This window comes from Penaeus monodon, chromosome 17, assembly GCF_015228065.2.
Source record: "Penaeus monodon isolate SGIC_2016 chromosome 17, NSTDA_Pmon_1, whole genome shotgun sequence".
In the NCBI taxonomy this organism is placed as follows: Eukaryota; Metazoa; Arthropoda; class Malacostraca; order Decapoda; family Penaeidae; genus Penaeus; species Penaeus monodon.
In genome coordinates, this window is record NC_051402.1 from 1108091 (window position 1) to 1123398 (window position 15308).

General features: G+C 36.5%; 1 protein-coding gene across 1 annotated transcript in view; it reads right to left on the reverse strand.

Moving 5' to 3' along the window:
- Positions 1–3477: 3477 nt before the first annotated feature.
- Positions 3478–15308, reverse strand: part of LOC119583871 (protein Star-like) — a 16974-nt gene continuing 5143 nt past the window's right edge. The window contains exon 5 of the mRNA XM_037932595.1: positions 3478–3561. Within this exon, the coding sequence (XP_037788523.1) occupies positions 3478–3561 (84 nt within the window). The remainder of the gene's footprint in view (positions 3562–15308) is intronic.

Genomic DNA, 15308 nt, shown 5'->3' on the forward strand with positions numbered 1-15308 from the left:
AAGAGCATTAGTGATGGTTGGTTGGCCCTTTATGAAATGAAGTGAGAGGTCATGGCAATGCTTAAGGAGGGGCCTTCAGTAGTAGGCAATTTTTCAGTCATCATAGAAATACACTTTTGTGGGGTTTTTGGTGGTGTGTGTGTGGTGTGTGTGTGTGTGTGTGTGTGTGTGTTTTTTTTTGTTTTTTTGTTTGTTTGTTTGTTTGTTTTGTTTGTTTTTGTTTGTTTTTTTGTTTGTTTGTTGTTTTTTTTGTGTGTGTGGAGAGAGAGAGAAGAGAGAGAGAGAAGAGAGAGGGAGGGGAAGAAAGAGAGAAGAGAGAGAAAAACATGAAACACCCCCACCTCCAGCTGTGGTTCATGTGTGGCAGACGGGAAATTCAGGGAAAGCGCCAAACAAAATCAACCTGCCCCCCCCCCCCCCCCCCCCAACACACAACTTTGTCTGAATTGGTTAAATATTTTTGTTAAAATACTTGAAATTTGTAACCCAAAAGACTATATAGGTCTTTAACCTACTTTTGCTTTTTTTGGTTTTGGAAAAAAAACTGCCTTTAACCCTATGCCACTGGCAGTATGTGATGTAGGCTAGTATTATTTAGTGAAATGTCTTTACACAAAACCACCAAGGAGTCAGTTAGTAGGTCTATGTGATTTCCCTTTTCCCTTTTCTTGATTTTTTTTCAGGGAAATTTTTCCCTGAAGTGAATAAAAATTGGGGGTCAAAATTTAAAGGCTTTAAGTTTAGAATTATGCTAAGTTTTTAACCCTATAAGGCGCTAACAACCCCTGTCTTGGCCATTTGGGAAAAAAAAGCTTACCTTTAAAGCATTTACAGGCAAACCAAAATATCACTGTGGACAAGATAGGGTGGCCCTTTTGGGGGAGTTTACATGTCAATATATGTAATATGGTAGGGAGGCATACCCTCATTTGCCTACATTGCATGGCAGTGGTTCCCCTGTTTGTGCTATTCTAGACTGGGCATTGGTGAAGAAAGACAAATAAAGTGGTCTTTGAAAGGCAGTTCCGGCATGTATTTCCTATATATTGTTTTTACAAAATGCTAAATGTTTAAATGGTATTGAATTTGTCATGTTCAACTTTATAGATTACTTTATGATTTACCATAGCTTGCTCTTATGTCTTTAGATATATTTTTTACATGAATCACTTAGTGCCCGTTTCCATGCACTTTTACACCTTGCAACAATTTAGTTTATTTAAGGAATTTGGACCCCCATCCCCCATATATGTGCACTGAACTCCCACAGATGCCAGGCCCACACATATCTTAAACAGACCTGATAGGTCTAACAACACCCCGCCCTCTCTCTCTCTCTGCAGCAGCTTTTGTCCCAGTCTTACCTGGCTTACACTTGATGAGTTTCGGTTGCTCTCAAGTTAAATCATACCTACAAAATATGAAAACAATCTGAGTCATAAACATGTCATAGAATTCTTTCTATATATTGAATTCTCCACTACATGAGATTAAAAGTTGATATCACCCCCTCCAAGATAGTGTGAACACCCATAAGGTGAGGTGTGGATTTACCTGTGTGCAGGATCAAGCTGACTGAGGATTACGTGATCCTCATGTCATAGAATTCTTTCCACACGTTTCCCTAATAATGTTTTTTTCTGGAGTTTGTTCTCTTATTGAAAGATTCTATATGTACCCTTTTACCTTTTTCCAGCTTTTAGGTTGAGACTGATTATAGCAGGAGATAAAATAAATAGGGAAATATTGTATTATCATTTTGTTTAATACTGTTGTAAAAAACATGTATTATTACATATTGTCTTAAACATACTATCAGATTATGTGAGAAAATTTGCTACTGTTGTACAGATTATTAAGTTATTGTACAAGATAGGTCTGAAGCATAAGCTTCTAACAAGGCCAGTAGCTCCAGATTGAAATTTGTATAACCAGGATATTCTCTCTCTCTCTTTGTCCAGCAATAGCATTGCACTGGAAATGTGAAGCTGTATTTATTAACAATCAACATATTTATTGTAAATTAAGGGGTTCCATCCATGAAAATTTGCAGATTTTTTCATTTTTTTCTCTTCTCCCTAACAGAAACTGTGGAAGCACATCAAGCACCGCTACGACCAGCCCGTTGAAGAGGAAGATGATGAGTAACGGAACTCCAGCTGTATTGCCTTGGTTCTGTTATCTCCATTCCGTATCAGCATCATCAACGTCTCGGGTTTGGAAAAAAAATCAAGAAGTCAGCATGAAGCCAGCTGAAAAGATTACCCCTTTTAATTCTCATGGAATCTACTGGTAGTCTTTATCTATGGTACATCCTGTCTTAATAAGTATTTTGAAAGGGAAGAAAGCAAATTTATTAGTTTTACTATTTTTAAGGGTAAAGAAACAACTTACAAGTTCACTGTTTCATCATATGTACAAACTCATCAAATGTATAGTTGTGAATAAAAAAATGGAATGATTATAGATGGTTTCATTAGATTCTTTATTGTTGGATATGTTCTTGTTAAATTTTTAGTTTGGCCTTTTCTAACTCAGTGGCTATATAAAAGAAATTAAGATTGGTGCATTTGCGGAAATAAGAATTGTATGGATAATGAACCTGGAAACAGAGTGCAGATTTTGCAGTTGTGTATTTATTTTATAAATCATCTAGATGTATTGTGTTTCAGGCTATAGTCCAGGACCTAATATTTTCAGGAAAAAAAAATACAAATCTTACCAGAGCATACGCATAAGATATTAAAATTTGATTACACCTACAATATTAGTGCTATCTTTTATTATTAAAACGATATTTCCTTTAATTATTAGCAATGAATGTTATAGACTTTCCATGAAATGTGCCTTCCAGATCACAGATTGTGGTAAATATCTGCAGCCAACATTACTATACAGCAATAGTATTGATGCTTAGTATTTCATTATTGTCTGAAGATAAACATTACTACTGCAATTATTATTTGAATTGATTATACTGATGATAGAGCTGAATTATATAATATTAAGGCATAACAGAAATACAATGTTTTACCTGCACGGCATATTTTTCTTCTCGTATCGTTTTGTTGGTTGAAAATGTTTTCAAAATATTTCTGCTGTTGGCTTATGATACTCTGCATTATACCTATAGCCTACATTTCATATGACACTAAAAAAAAATTTAATTTGATAATTTTCTTGTTCATTTTCTGTTTTACAATGGTGATCCAGATCTAATAGATTCACTGCAAGTTTATGTTTAAATATATAAAACCCAAGATGTAGTTACCAATGAAAAATAATGTACAGATGCAAAAGTGAAATAACAGCTGTAATTCATATGCCATACCACTGTCACCAAATAATTTTTAGGAGGACATGTATAACATATTAGACATGTGTAGCTTTGAATGTAATGTTTCTTCAATGAGATGCTTTTTACCGAACCAAGCATCGATAATACGAATCCCAAGGAAGATATGTCTGTTGAGCTAATCAAGACTTTGGGGCCCCTTCCTTGACTGGTTTATCTAAACCCATAGGCGAATGGTATTTTTTCCAAGGGATGGTTTGCAGCACCTGGGGGGTAGAGAGGATGCTTTGTAGATTCAGAGAAATTATTTGGAAAGGCAATGAAAAGGGTGAGGAAGTGGCAATGGTAAAAAGACAGTGAGAGAAGTGGTCTATGTATAATCTATGGACAGTTATCAAAAATTTTTGGGTTTTTTCAAAAAAACGTGGGTCTTCCCCGGCCCCAAACATGGCTTTGCACTCCCCATAGGGTGGGGAAAGGAAAAAAGGTTACATTTAATTTCACTTGAGTAAGTCTTCAAGCCCCCAAAAAAACCCTTTGATTTGGGGAAAAGCAACTCCCCGGGGGAACATCCTTTCAAAAGTCAGTGTTTGAATGGCAATTAGGGTACATCTGGGGGAAAAGCAAAGACCTCCCCTAGTATGTGTCAAGAAAATCCCAACCTGTATCATTGAATTGGGGCCTATCGAACCCGGGGAGGGGGTACAGACACCCACATTTGGGATTTTCCATTGCTCATGCATCAATTATTCTGACAGACAAGCAAATTTAAGTAAAGCTTCTGTACACACACAACCACTACCACTCATCACTCACCCCTCTCTAAATTGTTTTGCGGTGCGGGGGGTGGTTGTGGTTTTTAACAGTGGTGGTGCGTGCGGGTGCGTCGTGGTGCGTGCGTGCGCGCGCGCGCGCGCGCGTGTGTGCGTGTCTATTTGCGTGTACATGTGTGGTTGCGCGCGCACATGCGTGTGGGTGTTAGCGTCCGTCCGTGTTTTCATATACGCATAAATAGTAGTAGTAAGAGTGATCACTGAATTAAAATTAAAAAAAAATTTTTAAGGTTTTTTAAAAGTCTTGATAAATTTTAAAAGTTTCCATGCCACCAGGGTCAATGCTTCAACAAGACCTCGTAATAGCAGCAATAATCACCATTGATAACAAAGGGGGGGTAATGTGATTTGAGCTAGACCATTTTGTGGGTATTGGTTTTTTTTGCGTCGTGGAGTTAAAGTGCGCCTTTGAAAGAAACTGGTTTTTGGTTTTTTTACTTCCCTCTCTCTCTCTTTTTCTCCCTTTTCTCTCTCTTTCTCTCTCTTTTCCCCCCCCTCCTCCCCTCTCTCTCTCTCGCTCTCGCCCCCTTTGCCTCGCTCTCCCCCGCTCCTCTCCTCTCTCCCATCTCTCTCTCCTCTTCCCACCTCTCTTTTCCTTTTCCTCCTCTCTCTCTCTTTTTCCTCTCTCTCTCTCTCTATCATCTCTCTCTTCTTCTCCACTTCTCTCTCTTCCCCATCTCTCTCTCCTTTTCCATCTCTCTCCTCTCTCCATCTCTCCTTTTCTCTCCCTCTCCCTCTCTCTTTTTCTTTTTCTTTTTTTCTTTCCTTCTCCTTCTCTCTCTGTTTCTTTCTCTCTCTTTCTTTCTCTCCTCTCTCTCTCCTTTTCCTCTCTCTCTCTCTCTCCTTCTCTCTCCCCTTTCTTCTTCCTCTTCTCTCTCTCTCCCTCTCTCTCTCCTCTCTCTCTCCCCTCCTCTCTCTCTCTCTCTCTCTCTCTCTCTCTCTTCTCCTCTCTCTCTCTCTCTCCCCCCCTCCCTCTCTCTCTCCTTTTCCCCTCCCCTCTCTTCTTCCTCCCTCCCCCCCCCTTTCCTCTCCCTCCCTCCCTCCATCTCTTCTCCCTCCCCCCTCCTCTCTCTTCCCTCCCTCCTCCAAAAAATACTCATTCTAAACCCCCCCCCCCCCTCTCTCTTTCCCCCCCTTCTTTCCTCTCCCCCCCCCCTCCTTCCCTCTTTCTTACACTCCCCCTACATAAAAGTTGTAAAATGAAAACAAAACCGTGGCCCGTGGGGATAGTATGGGAGCTAACAGTCTTGCCGTTGCAGCCCCCAGTACGTGGTTTTCCCTCAGGCGATAAAACGCTGAAAGTTTGAAGCATTGTTTTGAAAGTTTTCAAAAAACGTTAACGAATCCCAGGGTCATACACTAAGATTAGATATCAAACAGTTTTTTTTTCGGGGTTTGGGAGAAAATATCTCGTTGGGTAAGTTTAAAGGGCTGAGTGCTGGCAAAAAAAAATAATAGTGACATAACTTTTGATAAAATATTAAAAAATAATAATGAAAATTTGGATCAAGATGATAATAGGAGTCATGAAATTTGATGAAATCTAATAATTAGAAAGTGATAATGATCTAGTAATGTGATAAGATAATGATCTTGTAATGATGAAAAGATAATGACAAGAAATGATGTATGAAAAGATCATAGTAATGTTTTATAAAAATAAATTTGGAACTTTGAACAGCTTTGAAACTGCTAAATTGGATGGCCCAGCTATGGCATCCTTTCCCATACGTTTTCCTTGTAAATTTCCCCCAAAACAAATGCTTTTGTGAATATCGAAACTGCGAAGAGGCCTCAAACCCCCTCACGAGAGCAAAGGCCTTTCGAGGGGTTTTGCTAAATTTTAATTAAGGTCGTTCTTGTACAAAAAGGATCTGCAAATGTTAAGTGATCCCGGGTGACTTCTAATTAAAAAAGAAAACATCACTTCAAAAAAAAAATTTATCGGTTGTTGTTGTGAAAGAAAATTTAGGGCCCCTTCTCCAAAAAAAAAAAAACGAAAAGGGTGATAAAAAGCAATAACAGTAAACAATAATAAAGATAAAAAAAAAAGTCTGAATATCTCTTTTTCAATATAAATTAATTACTGTGAAAAGTGAAAAGGGGAGTACTGCTATCATTATCATCACTCATTAGCATCAGCATCAGTATCGTCATTATAACCAGAATGTTATCATTAGTATCATCTTTGGGTGTTGATGTTACTGCTGCTGCAACTGTATTTGTAATAAAGAAAAAGAATAATATGAATAACAATAAGAATCTCAATGAAGATAATCATCATAACAATAATGATTTTAATAATTATGATGATGAAATGATTATATTAACAATAATAATGTATTAAATGATAATAGTGATATTGATGATAATAGTACTAAATAATAATGATTAGAAATAATAACAATAACAATGTATAATAACAGCAGGGTGATGATGAGAAAGATGATAACAACTAGAACAACAACAATAATTGATAAAATTTAAATAAAAAAAAAACTACAACAGTCACAATAATGATTTAATCCATCATCTTTACTATATTATGGGTACCCCCTGACCTCCAGTTCGTCTCCCTCCACATCTAGGGAGAGGAAATCAAACGACAGTAACGTGAGGGGGGGCGAGCATGGCGTGAGAGGGAAGCGCCAAACGGGTACTCCGGTTCCTTCGTCCGGGCCAGGCGACGAAGAGCTGGCTCCTCCTGCCGGTGAACGCGGGGGTGAAAAAGCGTAGTTTTGATGATGATGATGATTTTATTATAATAACATAATAATAATAATAATAATAATAATAATGTAAAATGGTTAGTTTTGCTGAGATTTATTTATTACCAGGATAGATGTTTGGGTTTTCTGTTATGTTCCTCCCATTTTTGTTACGTTTATAGAAAGGTGAATCGTAAGTACGTAATCAGCCTTATAAAGAGTACTATTAAATAAACCCAAAAGAAGAAAAAAAAAAAATTGACGATGAGATGATATAAACCCTTTCATTCGGTAATCTTAAAAACTGTTGAAAATATCATCCCGGACGTGTTTTTGGGCGAGACGGCAGGTGATGGAGTAGGCCTTTCTCCGCGGGTCGTGAGCGTCTGATAATCTTCGGGGTTGGGTTCTACCAGGAGGGCCTGTCCAGTTCAGCGCCCTCTCGAAGTAAGGGGGGTTGCTGAATATCTCTCCGTCGACCGCCCCCATTTCCACGAAGAAAACCATTGTTGGGGGGCAAGGGAAAGAAAAAGCAAGAGCACCGATTGTTTAATATCAGCTTCGGCAAAATGTGTTGTGTTCCTATCTTGGGGGGGGGGGGGGGGGACGTAAGTAATTTCCAAGGGAGCGCGAGCTTAAAAAAAAAAAAAAAAAAAAAAAAAAAAAAAAAAAAAAAAAGGAAATTTCTAATCTATTTGCTTTTTTTTAATGAGAGGGGTTTCAAACGATGAAATTTTTAAAAATAAGGGACAAATCATAAAGGAAAAAATAATTTACATTTTCTTAAAAAATCGGGGAAGGAATTTTTTCCCCGATCAGGGGACGTACAGGGTGGGGGCAAACCCTAGCGGGGCGTAATAGTAAAAAGATAAAAAATCTCTGACACATATTTCGCCGCTTTTTAATAGTTCTATTTTTATCCTTTTCCCCTTTTCTCTTCAGTAAAAAAAACACGACCAGGAGTTTACCCCTCCCCCGGGAAGGAAATCCTTAAACGGATAGGGCTCTGGGTTACAGGAGAAGTCGGCTTTTGGGTTTGCGAGGGGTTTAGGGTGCGAGCGGGGCGGGGGGGCCGATACGTTGGCGGGGGTAGGCGACAAACCCGGTTTTTCTGACGATTCCGGGAGAAACTTTTGGGTGTTTTAAACTTTTTCACGGGGCACGGTTGGGACGGATTCTTTTTTCTTTTTGGAAGGATTTTTGCAAAGTTTTCTGTCGCGTTTTGGGCTCGGTTTCTCTTTCGGGCTTTTCTTTTGCGTATGGATTTTGAACGGGAAATTTGGGTTTAGGTTTCCCTGCGAGAAATTGGTTCTGTAAAAAGGTGTTTGTGTGTTAGGTTTTAAATTCTCATTAGGGAGTTATCGACGGTTACTTCCATGTCTTACGAAGTTAAAGTGTCCACTTATCCCCAAAACCCTTCCCTGTTGTTTTACCATTTCGACAATCTTTGACAGAACGATGGCCCCAAAAACGAACACGGGTTTATTTTCCGCCGTGTTATTGTAGTGACGTCTTCCCCTTATTAGTAAATTTGTATTCTATTTTATAATTTTTAGCGTTATATATTTTGTTTTTTTCGAAATACCAACATCCCTTGGTAGTTTTTTTCAGTATGTACTTAAATATCACATTATTTTTACTCTGTTAAAAACTCTCAGCCCGCAATAAATCCCCTTACATATCTTTACGTCCCTTTTTATGCTGTATTTATTAACTTGTTATGTTTAAAATCGCCTAAAACTCTCAAACACCACGTCCCACATCCTACGGCAGGGCCATTTGATTTTTTTAAATAAAAATAATAATAATAATAATAATAAATAATAAAATTTAATAAAAAAAAAAATAATAATAAAAATAATAAAATAAAATAATAATAAAATAATAATAAATTTTTATTAAATTTTTATTATATAATATATTTTTTTTTTCTTTTTTTTTTGAGTTGAAGAAATTAATGTGGTGGTGGTGGGGGGAGGTTTTTTTACTTTTGGGATGAGCCTTCAAAATACATTTGACGCTTCGAGTGGGAAATTAATTTTGATAAAGGGGGAAACAAAAATTGCAGCTGTCATAAAAAAAAAAAAAACGTCCATTTTTACAAACCCCCCCAAAACACGCAGTAAGCTGTCGTAAAAAACCCCTCGATAAAATGACGGGGAATAACTCTAAATAAAAGGTATTACCCCGTCCTTTTCAGATAAGTACGGGTATTTCTCTTAGTATTGTCTATGCAGTACAGACTAGAAGAGAAAGATTGTGTACTTTGATCCTGCCCAAGTTGATAAAATTTTGAATTTTGTCTAAATGAATCCTTATTATACCGGCCCTAAGGGCCTTTTTTTTTTAAAAATAACTTTATAAACCCAAAAACCGTACTCTGGGGGGAGGGGGGGTAAATGGGGAAAGTTTTTAAGAACATCTAAAATGAGACCAGACAAAATGAGATCCTGTGCGGTTTCTTTATGTTTTTGTTTTTGCTCTGTAACTCAGGGGAAAAAAGAGTTTTTTTTTTTTAAAGACGCTTGTGAAAATTTAATTTAAAAAAAAAAAAGACGGCCCCTTAATTTATAGACACCAAGATCCTCCCCAAAGAGAGGGGACGAGATAAAGGACGGAAGCCAATGCGATACCCCGGCGGCAAACCCTCAGCGTTCCACCCTGTCCCCGAGTCCATCTTCATGTCATGCAGTTTTTTTCCCCCGGGCTTAAAAAGGAAAAATAAAAGTTTTTGAGACATTCAAAGATTAAAGAATGAATGTTTTGGAAAAATATAATTTTTAAATTTGATGGATGTCCGGGTTTTTTGGGATGAGCGAAAAGCATTTTTTATTTTGTAGGGTTATGGGTCATTTTTAATCATGCTATAACGGTATTCATTGTATTTTAATATAGTCTTGAAAATTTTCTTTATGGGTGATTCAGTACGAGTACTTTATATCCTAAATAACGTATGCTCTTTTGAGGACCGGGGACCTTCCCCATCCCCGCCCCCAAACTCGATTTTCCTTTTTTTCCCCCTTTATCATTTTTCAGCCCGCAAATATTTTATGTCGCCATTTTGTTTTGGGGTTTCCCCTCTTCCCCTTTTTCCCCTTAACCATCCCTGTCAAAGTTTTCTCAATACTTTTACTTCTCATCAAAAGACGAAAAAACTTTGTTTCCTTTTGACCCCAAATTCCAACACCCGGGTTTTTACAATTTTTTTTTTCTCAGACTTCACTTTGTTTTTTTTCGCCAAAAGTAGACCCCGTCTGTAACCCCCACAGTTCAAAAATTGACTTTTTTTTGTCTATTTTTTTAAAACACCCAACACTCAGGACCTATAGCATTGGGAAAAACTAATGAGTTCAAAAACCCTCAGTTGTCAAAGGTAATGCTTCGGTTTTCCAGAGTTTTTTTTAGAGCCTGGGCTTTTTTGGCAATAGTAATTCTTTTTTTCCGGTGAATCCCTAGGGTTTTTAGAAAAAAACAGCTGCAAGAAAGGAAACTCTTTCACATTTTCCCAAACTCCATTGATTGTAACATTTTTCATCTCGTTCTTTGCCGGTTATTTTTTGAATTTTCAGGTCTTGTTTTTTGCTTTAAAAAAAACCCAGTTTTTCGTTTGTTTCCCTCTAACTTTTCTAGTAGCTGTGTAGTTCAGTATACTGCGGGCAATTAAAACTAACCTGGGGTACTTAGTTTTGATTTTTGCATCCCCCAACTCTCATTTTCCTTAAAAATTCTTAGAGCACTTAAATTGCTTCAGAATTATATTAAAAAGGGCGGAGACAGAAGCAAGGGTTGACTTCAAACCATTTGAAACCCCAAAAGGGTTTTTACAGTTTTTTGGGGTTGGTCATACATGGCCTTTATTAATTGGATAGGGGTTTTTTGGAAAAATTTCATACTTCGTTTTTTCCAGGGAATCGTGATCAACAGTATAAAAAGTTTTTGAGAACGAGAACACTGGTATGGCTTTTGATGTTTGTTTTTCTCTAGATCATTTCAGTTTTAGAATCGGTTTCGGGAAACCTTTCCCGGGGCAAAACCCCTGTTTGTTCGTCTGCAATTTCTTCTCTTAACTTTAATTTCATTCTTTCAGTAAAATCTTCCAAAATTTTTGTGCTGGACTTTTTAAATAAAATGTCCTGATTGTTGCTTTGGGAGTGCGTCCCCTTTTTTGGGTATGGGAGAAAGACGGAATTTACCAGCCCTTCTGGCCATCTTATTCCAATTTTCGATGAAGTTTGTAGAAGTTTCAACATTTTCCCGTTTTTTGATTAGTTCTGCGTTTTTTATTTGGGGGCTTTTGTTATTCTTTAATTCTTTTAGGGCTTTTTAAAATTTTCGTTAGCAGTGGCGGTGGTATCTTCGTTTTCATTGAGTCAATTATTGGTGTTAATCTTATTTTTTTGTATAGGTTTGGAAAAAATATTGATTTCATCTATTTGATTTTTTTCCATCAATAAAATAGTCCCCCTTCGTTTTAATAGTGTCCCCCGAGGTTTAAAATTTTGGTTTAAAAGTTTTTTAACTCCTTTGGGAGAGTTCTTTTGTTGTCCTATTGATTGAAAAGTTTTCAAATCTTGGCAAATTAATTTTAAAAATTTTTTATTCGTCGCAATAAACTTTGATTTTTTTTTTTTTTGTTTTTTTTAAATTCTTCTTCAACTGGATTATTGTACCCCTTTTATTTAGGCATCTTTTTTTCAATTCCTTTGTGTTTTTTTTAGATACCCGGGGGAATTGTTTTTCTTTTTGGCGATAGTTTTTAAACGCGCTTTGCGGGTTTTTTCCCTTTTTCCCAACCATTTGGGTTTTATCATTTCACATGATTGAGCAAATTTAAATTTGTTTACACTGAATTCGTAATTGTTGTAAGAGATGTTTTGTCGAGCTTTTGGAGAGTTGGCGCTCCATCTTTTTGGGCTTATTTGAAAACGATAGTTGTATGGGGTCACTGTCGCAGCGGCACCCGTCTTTTTTCATTTTTATACAATTTTCCCTTCGGTTTTAACAATATCAATTTGGTTACGTGTTCTTTTGTCTGGGGAAAAAACCCCTGTACAAGGGGTTGGGTGGTGTTGGAACAATGGTTGGTATAACTAGATTTTTTTGTACTAAGAAATTTAATCAAATCTCACTTTTTTTTTTATATTCCAAAGGGGAATTTTAATTCATTTTTAGATCATTTTTCCTACTTTGGGGTTGAGTTTTTCCCTAATTACTTTTACATCTTGTAGGGATTGTGTCTAAAATTTTTTTGGGGAGTGTTTAAAAAAAAATCCATTTTTCATCCTTGCAAGGTTGGTTTTTTGCGTGGTATTGTAAAAATCTAATGTTTTGGTTTTGCTTTTATTCGACTTAAATGCGATCTTTTTTGGGCTGTACCCAATTAGGCATTTTTAGTTTTTTTGTGAAATCATAGCAAAACCCGACATAATTTTTTTGCTTTTCCAGAAAAAAAAACTGTCTTTTTTTTTTTAGTTTTGAAAATTCCATTACTTTTCCCAATTTGTCTCACTGCTTTCCCAGTATTTGAATGTTGTATTACCATCTCGTTACAGACAGTATGAAATTTACCCATCTCTTTAAATTTTCCTACGTTCCCGTTTCCATTTTTAAAGTTTTCTTAATTGGACATGTTTTCTTGTCTTCCCCATGCATTTTACATTGTCACCCCGGTTTCCCAGATAACCGCCCTTTTAACCCCGGACGGGCGATGGGGTAGAAATTTTTTTCTGTATTTAAACATTGGGGTGAGCTTTTTCAGGAAAAAGAAAAGTTTTAGTGGAATCCCCAGGCTCCCTTCCCCAAATCGCAGTCTCCAACTAACTAGGAGGAACTATTTTTGCCGCTTTGAAACAGTTACCCTGCGATACGCCAGTATGTTTTTGAAACCATAAACATAGAACCAAAGGGGTTTTCACCATATCCACTGCCCTGCTGCCCACGTTTAGCAACCCCGGGATAGGGAGAGTAGGGGGCTACCTTGTTCAAAGGGGAACCCCGGGCAGTTTATTGTCTTACCCCGCAAACGAGTACATTTCATAGTCAAAAAAATTGGAAAAATTCTTTTCTCAAAGCGTGAATAAATCCCTAAAAAACATCTAACTTTCTCAACTTTTCTCCCTAAATATGTTCAAAATTTCCCTTTAAATTGGGTAATGACTGAACGAAGAGATTACTACTTTTTTGGGGTTTGTAATCTTAGACTACTTCATCTTTCAATTTCCCGATAAAAAAAAAACTTCTTATAAGAGCGTGTTTAAATGAACTTACATCATAATGGTTTTATCGGAGTACACCATCGAGTTTGGTAACTGACACCTACGTTTTATATGTTCCCATAGGGCGTCGAGGTAATTAAGTACCCGCTCCATTCCACATAGAAAGGAAGGGTTTAACCTTTTGAATATAAAAATACATGGTTCTTTTATGTATAGTTTGCACACCACACCAAAACACCACACACGTTCCCCATTTTATATAGTGAGTTAGAAAATGATGTCAATTTTATTTATTTATCGTTGTTAATTCTAAATGACTTGATAACTTACGTTTTGTCAATGCATATATCCCCACACACAAGACTATAAGTATGTCCATTGTTTTCCATTTTATTCGTCTCTTTTTCCCCATTTAAACTTTCCCAATGTTTTTTGTCTTCCCTTCCACAAGAGCTGCATTTTTTGAAACAATTTCATCCCCAATGATTGCCTAGGGGAACAGTGATTATGCCTCTTAGACCACTGTAGGGGATGACAGGGGAGCCCCGCGGGGACCCAGGACAACACCTCGTTCCTCGGCGCAGCGTATCCCTTAACTATTAATAAAAGGGGTCAAGACATCTTGGGCGTCTGCTTGTGTGGTGTGTGTGTGTGTGTGTGTGTGTGGGGTGTGTGTGGTGTGGGTGTGTGTTGGGGTTTGGGGTGTGTGTTGTGTGTGTGTACACAAATTACAGATAGTAAATGAAAAAAATTGTTTTATAAAATATTAATTATATTATATATATATATATATAATTTTATTATATATAATATTTTTTAATATTGTATTTTATTATTATTATATATATATATTATTTTAAATATAATTTTATATATATATATATTAATGTGTTGGTGTGTTAATATATATATATTATTATATATATATATATATATAATTTTATATAATATATATATATAACCAATATATATATATATATAATAATATTATATTATATATATTTATTTATTAATTTTATTAATATATATGTGTGTTGTGTGTGTTGTGTGTTTTATATTATATATTAATATATATATATAATTTTTTTATATATATTATATTTTATATATATATTATATATTATATTATATAGAAAATTTTGGTGTGTGTGGTGGTGGTGTGGGTGTGTGTGGGTGTGTGGTGTGTGGTGTGTGTGTGTGGGGTGTTGGGTGGGGGGGTGGGTGGGGGGGGTTTTTTTTGGGGGGGGGGAGGTGGTGGGTTTAAATTTTTCACGGACACACACACACACCCCACACCACACCCCCACCACACACACACACACACACAAACACCATATATACATAATGAAAATATCTTAACACAAATATATACAACATATATATAATATATGTTACATATAAATCGGGAAGGAATGGGGGCCCCACCCCGTACTCACTCCAAGAGATCAAAACATGAAAAAACCCCAATTAAGTATCATGCTGGACCACGGCGGCTAGCATGAAACCCACCGTTAAAAAAAGATACATATAAATAGTGATGATACCACAACACACACCACCACACACTATATATATAATTTTTTTAAATATTATATTTATAAATATATAATTATATATATAATATATGTGTGTGTGGTGTGGGTGTGTGTGTGTGGTGGTGTGTATGTGTATGGGTGTGTGTGTGGGGGTGTGTGTGGGGGTGTTGTGTAGGGGGGGGGGGGTTGGGCGCCGGGGGCGCGCGCGCGCGCGTGGTGTGTGTGTGTTGTGTGTGTGTGTGTTGTGTGTGTGGGTGTGTGGTGTGTGTTGGGTGGTGTGTGTGGTGGTGTGCAGCTGCAGGATGTGTGTAATTTTCATATAATATAAAATTATTATTATATATAATATTATAATATATAAATTTTTACATATTAAATATATAAATATAATACACACGGAATTTTTAATCATCTGTATCTAAACCTTTTCATATCTAAATCTTCTATTACTATCAGTCGCAAAATTTTTAAAATACCACGGTAAATTTTTTCAAAAGGGAAAAAGGGTCATTGCAGAAGGGGTTTTTAAATGTGAACCGATAAAACTGCACTGCTGTGCTCACTTTTCTTATAATTTAATAAAGAGAAAAAAAAAACTGGGGCTGGGTGGAATTTTTTTTTCTGAGAATTTTCCATTCTAACCTCTGGATTACTGATTTCCCTAAAAAAATTTTTTTTTTTTGATCGTAGAACTGGGTTATCGGGTTTTTTTAAATAAATTT